The 10,616-nt window shown below is 55.9% G+C and overlaps 1 protein-coding gene across 1 annotated transcript; it reads right to left on the reverse strand.

Annotated features, from left to right (window-relative positions):
- Window positions 1-1,014: 1,014 nt before the first annotated feature.
- On the reverse strand, window positions 1,015-10,171 carry NPTX2 (neuronal pentraxin 2). Its single transcript, XM_081035906.1, has 5 exons — window positions 9,664-10,171; window positions 7,842-8,058; window positions 5,289-5,533; window positions 3,350-3,529; window positions 1,015-2,434 (listed from the first exon to the last, which is right to left on the reverse strand). The coding sequence occupies exons 1-5, from the start codon at window positions 10,087-10,089 to the stop codon at window positions 2,207-2,209; spliced, it is 1,296 nt and encodes a 431-aa protein (XP_080892032.1). The 5' UTR covers window positions 10,090-10,171; the 3' UTR covers window positions 1,015-2,206.
- Between the last annotated feature and the right edge of the window lie 445 nt (window positions 10,172-10,616).

The following is a 10,616-nucleotide window of genomic DNA, read 5'->3' on the forward strand; positions in this document are numbered from 1 at the left end:
AAAAGCTGAAAGCATTTCTCACCAGCAGCTCTACACTGAAAGAAATGTTAAAAGAAATCCTTTGCCCAGGAGGAAAATGATACCAAATAGACATAAAAGAATGAAAACAAAAGAATGAAAAGAATTGGAAATGCTAACTAATTGGGTATATAACCAGGCTGTTTTTGTGTTCTACTGAACACTAATGATATTCAGTTCCTGCCAAGTCATAATGCACAAGATTGAAAATGAACGTCAGGAAACTTAGTCACCCACTGAGCTTGGCTTTAGAGGTTACAGCTTCCATTGTGGACTCAGCACCAAGTACACCAGCACACAGTGTCATGTGTACCCAAGATGGGACTCTGCAGCTACTGAGATGGAGTAAAGAAACAAAAATGGAAAGTGGGGGGGAGGGGGAGTACCTAGCATTTGTGGAGATGGGGAGACTATTAACACACCTGCCTGGGCCAAGTGGGTACACCGAGGTGGCACTGCGAGGATGCAGTGGTACTAGGGCCCTCTGAGCCAAACCAGAAGGCAGGGGTGGGTGGGAGCGGGCAGTGAGAGGGGCAGGACCTTGGGAGCCCGAGGCTGGCTTTGATCTGGCTCTGTCCTTCACTGCTACGTGATCCCAAAGTCACTGCTTAACTGCTCTGCGTATTCACCTGTAAACTTGGATTAGCGACTCCAGGGGGTTGTTAGAAGCCCTGAATGAGATATACGGCAGGGTACACAGAGTAGGTGCTGAACGGGCATCCAACCTGGGACAGGGAGCTGAGGGTCATCTAGCTGAGCTCAGTTCCTGGTTGAGAAGACAGGGAATTGGCTGGGGACAGGGAGGCTGGAGGGAGGAGGGAAGGGTACAGTGCTTCAAGCATCCGTGGGTCCACCAGATGCTGGCCCCAGCTGTGCCCACTGCAGCCAGGCCCAGGCTAACCAGAGTGGCCATCGTTCTGCTGGGGGATGTGGGGGGTTGCAAAGCCTCACCCCTCCCTGCCCTCGACCCCAGACACAAAGAAAATCAATGCCAAGGCGTCTTCCAGTGCACTTTAATCAAAATTCCATCAGAAGGGTTCTTGTAGCATACAGTGTCAAGATGGGCATGTCAACTTGGTCCTACAAATGGAATTTCCACAGATTTGCACTCCAAACATGTATGAAAAATAAAATATATAATATTTAGCTTTATAAATTTCCCCACTGAATCACTTTATCTTTAAAATAAACTACTACAACCTCTGTCCAATACACAAAGCAGCCTGGAGTCACTAAAAATGCATCAGCCAAATGACATCCACTTCCTGAAAGAGTTCTGGGGGAAATACTTTGCCACAGTCAAATGCTTTTACAGGAACCAACAAATTAAAACTAGCAAATTCCTCACAGTGAGGTGAGACATCAAAAATGGGAGCCTGCGAATGGCTGTTCTTTCCTGTTGGGAAAAAGAAATTCCCCCAACTACACCAAAAGGTTGTAAAAGCTGCAACTGAACTTTTGGCACCAGTGGAGACAAGAGGCCTTTCAGAGCCATTCTCAGTGACAAAGCAGTGGTCTGAGGGAGAGGTGACAGAGGGGAAGGGATGACTGCACGACCCCTCTCCATTCCGTTCCCCCTCGCAGCCCCCTCCCGGAGCTACAGATGCCCTCTACACACACATTGGAGACGGCAGGGCATTGTCTGGGCAGCCTGCTTCCCTCCTCAAGCTTAAAATTTCCTTGGACAGACTCAAGTATAAAGAACACCAAGAGAAAGGCCCTTCTAGGGGGCAGGGGTGGGTGGGGGTGGGGCTGCTTTCCTTCGTGCTCAGTGGACAGCAGGATGTACTCAACACAAAAGGGACACGGCCACTCCAGCGGGATGGCGGCACAGCCTGTAAAGGGGACGGACAGAAGGAGCACACGAGACACCAAGGATCTAAGGGTGGACAGGCTGGGGGGCCCAAGCATTCACAGGGGTTCTGAACAGGGGCCTGAAGGACGACAATCCCCACAGCAGCAAGTCAGGTATGGGCCCGCCTGTAGCTCAGGGCTTTTCCCAGGGGATTCTGGCCCTACCCCCGCCCCCCAAACAACACAATCTTGGTAAGGAACAAATAAGCCGGTGACAAACGCCTCACAGAGCCTCAGTCTTTGGGGGCCCCTGCCCATTCTGGCAGGAGGCTTATTCACAGTTGAACTAGGGGAGTCAGCGGACCCCCAGCCTCCCGGACAGAGGAGAAGGTGGCTACAAGTCAAGGAGGCGCTCCTCACAGGTCTCCACAGGCCACTTCGAAGCCCCTCCAAACACGTCAACGTTGTTGTCCACCCAGGGGATGACGTTGCCTGGCATGTTTGTGGAGCAGTTGGCGATGTTGGCAATTTCTTGGGCACGAAGGACGCGGTCCCATATGTTGAACTGGCTGAGCTCCCCCACAAATGCCTGCGTGGCATCAAACCTGCCCCCAACGGTGTCCTGGGGAGGGGACAGAACTGTGTCAGTGCAGGTTCAGGAGCTAATTCTCCTGGAACACGAACAGCTTCGGGGGAAGGATGCCAGCTTGGGAGGGAGCCGGAGGTGAGGCACGGGGCACTTTCCTGACTCCCCCAACTCTGGCCACGCTCCCTGACCACTGATTTCGGCAGGTTCTAGAGATGTCTTTACTCCAACCATCTAGTTTACAGAGCGGAAACCGAGGCTAACGCGAGGAGACACTTGCCCAAAGTCCCAAAGCTAGGACTAGACCCAGGTCTCCTGGCTCTCAGCCCCTCCTGGGGGAGATGTAACAAGGGAGGAGGGCGTGGGCCAAGGCGGAGCCGGACTCAGACCCCCAGCACCTGCTGTCTGTTCTCTCACTGTCCATCAGCAAACCTCAAACACGGTTTGAAATGTCAACTCCGACGTGCCCGAGAGCAGACGGCCAACTTAGATCCCCTCTCCCTGGTGTCGAGTTTCTGGGGGGCAGCCTCTGAGGCCTCGCTTTCCCCCCATCCCCCACCACTGGGCTGAGCACCCCACAGACCCTGAGCCAGCAGCCCCTGGAAGACGCCATACCAGTCCCCGGCACCCTGCTTCAGTACGGAGCCTGGCAGAGACCAAACAACCAGAGAGATGACCCGGGGTGGCTACCTGACCTGTGACTCAGGGACACTCCTGCTTACCTGTGCTGGATTCCATTCTGGAATCTGTCCAAACCCGCCGCCCCAACCTGGTACCCGATCCTCAGCCCCTTAGAACACAGACAGTGTGAGCAGAGCTGGGGGACCTCGCCCGTGCCACAGCGTCACACCCATAGGCAGACAGCTGAGCAGGCGAGGGGTGGCCTGCAGACCTGCCCCTGAGCTGCTTGTCTGGCGTGAGCGCTCCCACCTTCCGCTCCCCTGTACCCACCTGCTCCTGTCCAAGGATAAGCACACCCCCTGGCTTGATGGGGTGCCAGGGGGCCAGGTTCTCGCCAGTGCCGAGCTTCTCCCCGTCCTGGAAGGCCTCCCACAGGCCATCCCGCGTCGTCCAGGTGACACAGATGTGGTGCCACTTGCCATCACTGACAAACAGGGGCAGCTGTGCGACCTATGGGTGGCAACATGTGGTGAGGACCCCTGTGGGTTTCCCAGAAGTCTGACCTGGGGGGACCAAAGGCCCTGGGGCCCACTGCTGCTCCCATCACGTGGAGTCGCCCCGGTTTCCCATTCTCTGCCATGTGTGACACATGCCTGGCCCACCCACCTCAGAGAGACCCTTGGGCTGGAGATGCCACGTCATCAGACACTCAAGAGAAAAGGGGCCACCTAGGCACAAGCCCTGGTGCCAGGGTGGCCCTGCTTTCGACTGGACACGCTTGTTCCTGGCTGGCCTGAGGGTCCAGGACACTGTGCCACACATCAGATGTAAGAGACAGCCCCCCATGCTGGTCCTGAACACCCCAAAGGACAGTAAGGACCCTACAGGGCAAACTTCTCGGGATAATAGACGAGGTACCTGCACCCCACAGGCAAGGCCCCAACGTCCGTCGTGGGACTGTGTTGTTTGAGGGACACAGTTCCCTCGGGGACTATGTGTGTGGGTGCCTACAATACATGTGTGTGGGGCCGGGGGGGGGCACAGAACTGGAGGGAGGGCATTTCCATCCGGAGCCCGTCCACTAGCATCGTGCGCGTTCTCGAAGACCAGTTCCCCTGGGAACGGCCTGTTGTTACTGGTGGTGTCCCAGCAACTCCTCACTCACTCACTCCCAGGACTTGGCTGCTCCCACACCTCTAAACCGCAAGGAAAGCACGGCTCTCAATCCTCAGGGCTGTATCCAAGGGTGTTATTTAGAACAATTAATCCCCGGGGCTCATGGATGTGGTCACCACTGGAAGGAGCCCAGCATGTGGATGACACAGCGCTTCCCGCGTAAGCAATTTCCACCCGGGTCATTCAGTAAAGACAGAGTGGGGGTGGGGGGAGAGGGTTCCCACTGGGCTCTGGCAGCCAGGGAGTGGGTTCAGCTATTCAAAGGCTCAGCTCCAGCAAGGAGGATGTAGGAACACAGTTTTCGCTACGTGGAGTCTGACTTCAGAATGAAAGTAACAGCGGCCGCTAGAGGGTCCCGTGGACGCCCAGGGCTAATCTCTTGGGGAGACCATGCTCCTGAATGTCAAAACCAGCCTGTCTATTATAAAGGGATATTTACTCTGGAAAAGGTAAGACTATTATGGACAGGGAACAGATAGATAATGGTAGCCATGGGCTGGGGCAGGGACAGGAGCTGACCACCAAAGGGAATGAGGAATCTAGGGGATGATGAAACTCTTCGCTATTCTAATTGTGGTGATGGTTACAGAGCTGTATGCATTTGTCAAAACTGGTCGAACCATACACTAAAAAGTATAAATTTCACTGTATGTAAATTATATCTCAACAACCCGCCCTAAAAAAGAGACGCTCATGAGAAGTATCCTACACTCACAGACACACACACACCCTCCTCTAACCAGTGCAGCCCTGGGGAGCGGCCTTCGCTGACTGGCCTAAGGGCCAGTGACAATTTAGGCTGGCACGCAGAGATCCCAGCTCATTCTGTTCCTTCCATGACCTCTGGCCTGAACCCTCTGCTGCTTCTTGCAGACTCTCAGCTTGGATCTCCACGAGCTGCAGCTGCCTGCCCCCTGTCCTTTCCTTTCCCCCCTTCCCCCCCTCACCTAGTCAGGTGCCCAGGGCATGACTGAGCCAGTGCAGAGCCATTCCCATGAGGAGGACAGCCCCACAGCCAGCTGTCAGACTCCCTGCACCTTCCCAACCTTTATCACAACCGTGATGGGGGAGGTGGTGTCCAAGCCAGCCTCACCTTGTCATTGATGAGCAGCTCGATGGGGTTGTTGCCCCATTCTATCAGCACGATCTCATTGGCCTGCCCGGGCACTGCATAAGAGAACGGGGTGCCGATGCCAGGCGAGGCGCTGGATCGCAGCCACAGGCAGATGGTGAAGGCGTACAGTTCGGGCAGCGTCTTCTTGATCTTGCCATACAGGTAGTTTGTGCGGAGGGGGAGGGACACTTTGAACGCATCGGGTGACTTGAACGCACTATTGCCTGTTGGGAGAAGAAAGTCCCGCAGCACTTCAGCCCACACCTGCTAGCACAGCCCAGGGCAGTGGCTCCCCTGGACCCCCCCACACCCAAGTCAGTCCTTGGAGCACTGGAGTGCTACCAGGCAGCCACTGTCCAAATTTCAGCAGTAAACAAGAGCGTCCTCACTCTTCAAAGCTTGAAGAACCAGGTAGGGTCAAGCTAGATTTAGTTTTCCGGTTGAATTAAGCCAGAAAACCCTTCCTCAGCCAGGTCCTGTTATATCCTTGAAATCTTTAGCAAGGGCGGGGCTGGGAACCCACTTGACGGGCATAGAGGAAGGACATTTTACAGGTTTACAGGGTCACAGGCACTTGATAGACACTTGTCAAGCCAGTAAGTCCACGTCACTTCTTGCAGGAAAGAGTCACAACTGCCAGGGCAGAGGAGTCAGGTGCCCATGTCATGACACTTAACTCAGAAGTGAGCGACATGGCTCATGATTTGCCATTTCTTCCCCAAGAGAAGATAGCATTTATTGACCATTTCCTGCAGTTTGGGACCAGTGGGAAGCAGAGGAATGCAGAGGTATTCCTCCCCACTGAGGGTAACAAGCTGGCTAGAACCTTGACCCTTCGGGACCCACCCAGGACTGATGAGAATCTTCCTGGCTATCCCCATGTAAATGGCTCTAAAATATTTGAAAGCAACTGGTATTCTTAAACGGGTCTGAGCAATTTTCAATAGTTTTGATTTAAGCTCAAAATTAACATAAAAAATAAACACACAGAAGACAAGACCCTGTCTCGTTACCAGACTTCAAAATGTGTGGGGTACAACCCAATTCCATGAGCTGTCATAGCAAAAGCTTCCCTCTTATTTGGGGACCAGAGGCTGCCAGTGAAGGAGCCTAAATGCCCTCATTCAACAAGTATTTACTAGGTTTCCACAAAAGGCCAGATGGTCTCCATTGCTGTCAAAGACAGGCAGGCTCTCAGGACTCAGAACCAAACTGTATGTGTCACTCGTGGACTGAATCAGTCCCTTCCTCACCCCTTCTGCAGGATGGAGCTAGAATGAATCAACCTTTCTCCACCGTGACCCCCACCCCCAACTCATTTTCTGTCATAGCAAATAACATATGAGGAAGCTCTTGGGTGCCATGTTTATACCCATCCAAGGAAGACGTTCAAAACAAAGCAGCAGAACCTAGCATCACCCTCTCAACCTCCTGGCAGCAGGCAGTGGAGAAATACTAGACTCTGGGCTCCACATGTAGTATTTACTCGTACTCCTCCCTGCGGATAGTGCAGTCTCACCTGACCCATCCAGACCTCCACGGCAGGGCACCCAACCCTCCACACAGCCTGCAGAGCTGCTGAGCACCTAGCGACGGCTGGGAAGACAGGTCACCTGAGGGGGCCAAGGGTGGGGCCAGGCCAGGATCCAAGGCCCCACATTAGGCTGAAGGAAAACTGAGACAAAGAACCAGAAAGCCCCAACTCCTGACTTTACAGGGTGCACAGCTGAGGCACTGAGGCTTGGACAAGTGAGGTGACTTACTCCAGAGCACATAACTAGTGAATGACAGAGCAGAGGGCAGCAGCCCCTCTTTCCACTACAAACAGCCACTAGTATTTAATCTGCAAACGACCATGTTCTTCACCAAGGCATGATTATCTAATAAAGAGAAATGGTTTCTATCCTTGCAGGTGGGCAGGCTTGCTGATTTAATAAGCCTCAGTGTAGATAATATTAGCTTAGTGGCAACAGATAGGTTTAATTAGAGCTGGGAGAGCCAAGGGGCAGAAGAGGGGGCTATACCCTGAAAGCTGGTGCCCTCTATTTACATCAAACAGCTTGGAGATTCAGAAGAAACATAGTTAAAATCAATTAAGGCATTTAAAGGCCTGACCAATACATCAGAGGCTGCAGGTGGCGGAAAGGCTAAGGAGTGGAGCAGCCTAGGGGCCAAAGAGGGAAGGGAAGGGGGGAACTGCTGCTTGGATGGTAAGGAATCACCAGGTGGTTTTCTACACCTAGGACAGCTAGGTTTCGAGATGACTGGGCAGCAGCCTCAGCGCCCATCCCAGCACCCTGGGAGCAGAGTCAGCAGGCAGAGGTCTAGGAGCAACCACTCCCTCACCCAGGTGGCTTCGTCTGGAAATCGGCAAGAGAGCCGTGGAGCCGGGCCCCTCTCTGCCTGCCCGCCTCATGCTGTGAGGCCAGCTTTCTCTATACTGCAGCCAAGAACCAAGACAAGGGATAGAGGACCCTGCAGGGACGTCAGCCAGAGGGCGACAGAGGAGCAAGCAAAGCACTCGGCACTCACCGCGCTCCAGCTCAGTCACCCTCTGCAGCAGCGCGTCCAGGGTGCTCTCCGTCTTCTGCCGGTGAGCCGACGTCTCATTGTGGAGCAGGGACTTCTCTTCCTCCAGTTCTGCTACCTTGCGCAGCAGCTGCCTCTCCAGCTCCCCGAGCCGCTGCTGGAGCACCTCTCGGAAGTCACTGGGCAACACAGCATTGGACACGTTCCCTCGGAGCTGGTGCTTTGGGGCAGGGGGAAACACGAGGGAGAAGTATTAAAGCCAGTTAAAAAGAAATCATGACCTACAGCTCTAATGGCCCCGCCACACCGGGAGAAGCTTCCAAAATGGGAGTGCTAAATCAATCGTACCAGTGGCACAAAGACTAGCGTTTCACTCATGCTGTGTGTGCGTGTGTGTTATGAAAAGGATTTCAAAGTCAGACAAGAATTACTTTGCTGCAATATTTGAAACTTCTGGATTTCATTTTCCCTATCTGAAAGCTGTTGTGCTCCTCTTACTAAAAAGCCAAAATTTTAAGCAACATCTTTCATTCTCAGGTAAAAGCAAAACACAGCTTGAATTTTTTTTAAAGTTTATAAAATGGCACTCAATGCTGATGCATTTGCATCTAGACATGAAAACAGCCCCCAAGTCCCAGTGCAGCACCGAGGTTCCTTGCAGAGATGTCACTGGAAAACGAGATAAAACATGACTACTCTGAATTCCAGGAATCTTCGCTTTTAGTGCTATTTCTAAATCCTCCCTGCCTACTTGGTTTGCTTCTCTTTCATCAGGCTGCTTCTGGAGGTAGCCTGCCACTGCCCAGGCATGAGTCCTTGGCAAACTATCCATCTCTCTAAATGTTCCAGACTGTAAAATGCAGTTAGTAGGCTCTGCCTCACAGGATTGTGGCAAGGGTTAAAATTAGATAATACCCCCAGCTCATACTTAGTGTTCCAAATATGTTAGCTGTTACTAATCATAATGAATCAAGGGATATACAGATCCTGGACATACTGTATTTTGCCATCATGCCACAGGAAAGCCTCAAATAATTCTGCAATAATGACCACCTCTAATTGAAACCAACATTTGCTAGTACGGAAGTATTTGGTAAACGTGTTGAACAGACACACCCACACTTCTTAAATAGGGTGGAAAGTAAGGGTGGAAATTAAATGACGATTACTCTAAGTTCCCAACTGTACACACCTTCCAAGAGAGGCCGGAATTGGGCCCTTTCCCCCAGAGCAATCTGGAAGGACACCTTAGAACCGCGCGATTCGCGGACAGAACGTCTCTGAAGTTAACCAGGCCTCCTCCAAGGCGCTCCGGCTGTGGCGGGGGACCCGGCTGTGGCGGGGGACCCGCCCGCGCGCGCTCGCGTCGCGTCGCGACCCCGGGCCTCCGCCGGCTCTGGCGCAGCCGGACCTTATTTATAAACGGAAACTCGGGACGCCGGGGGTTAGCTGACCTCACGCGGCAGCCTCACGTGCCCGGCACAGTCACCCGTGTCGGGCTCCGGGAGACCAGGGGATTTGCAGGAAGCGAGCAGAGGCCGCCCGGGTCCGCCAGCCCGGACCTCGGGAAGTAGTGAATGAGCGTGGGCAGTCCTGGCGCGCGAGGATTTAACCCTTTCCTTCCGGCCAAAGGTGGGCGGTGCGAGCCACGTAAGTTCCCTGGCACAACCGAAAACCACCCCTGCACCCGAAACGCAGTTTTTCCCGCGCCCGAGTGCGCCAGGGCTGTCGTGTCCCGCACGGCCTCGCGCGCGGGCAGGACCGCCTGTCCCACCTCTGCCCGCGCCTCCGCGGCGTGCGCCCCACGACTCCCACGCCCCGCTACCTCGAGGCTCTCCAGGCGGTCCTTGAGGGTCTGCAGCGAGCGGCTGAGCTGCTCCACCACGTGGCCGGGGTCCCGCGGCAGGTCGCCCATGGTGTCCTTGCCCGGGACCGCCCGGCCCGGCGCCTTGCCGCCGGCCAGCCCCTCGCAGCGCGCCAACTTGCCGGTGAGCTCGCGGATGGCCTCCCGCTGGGCGCCCAGCGTCTCCTTCTGCTGCACGACGGTCTCGCGCAGCTGCAGCACCGCGGCCCGCAGCTCCTCCTCCGGGCTCAGCGCGCCGCCCTGCATGGGCATCGCGGGCAGCGGGCAGCCGGCGCGCGCCGCCTCCGGGGGCAGCGTCGTGCACACGAAGCGGCTGCCGGGCGCCGGGCCGTCCTGGGCCCCGGCGGCCACAGCGAGCGCCACGCAGGCGGCCAGCAGCAGCCGCATCCCGCCGTCGCCGCGCTCACTCCAGCCGCCGCCCGAGCGCTGGCAGGCGGGCGCCGTCGGGGCGCTGCGCGCGAGGGCGGCAGGAAGGCGCGCGGGATGCGGCGGGGCCTCCCGCCGTCGCGCAGGCTCCCGCTCCGCCCGGCGCGGCGCTCTGGCCCGGCCCGGCCCGCGCGCCCTTTCTTAAGCTGGGGGGGCGGTGCGTGGGGGGGCGCGCGCCGCGAGCTCTGATTGGCTTCGTCGGGCGCGCGTCACTTGGGGGCGGGGCACAGGATGCTTCTCGCAGCCCCGCCAGCGCGGGGGCCCAGGGGCCCCCAGAAAGGGAAGGCTGAGATGAAACAAAATGCCTGGGTGCCCTCGGGAGCCTTGGCCAACGGATCCAGGCGCCCCTCGGAGCCAGCAGAGGACGCAGACGTCGCGGGCTGAGAAGCTGGGAGCCCCCTGATGCCCGGACCCCTGGCGAGGCTGCTGGGCTTCTGGCGCGGCTGGAGGCCTCAGCGGCCACTACGCTGGGGGTCGGGGTGGGGGTG

Source organism: Rhinolophus hipposideros (genome assembly GCF_964194185.1).
Source record: "Rhinolophus hipposideros genome assembly, chromosome: 23".
Lineage (NCBI taxonomy): Eukaryota > Metazoa > Chordata > Mammalia > Chiroptera > Rhinolophidae > Rhinolophus > Rhinolophus hipposideros.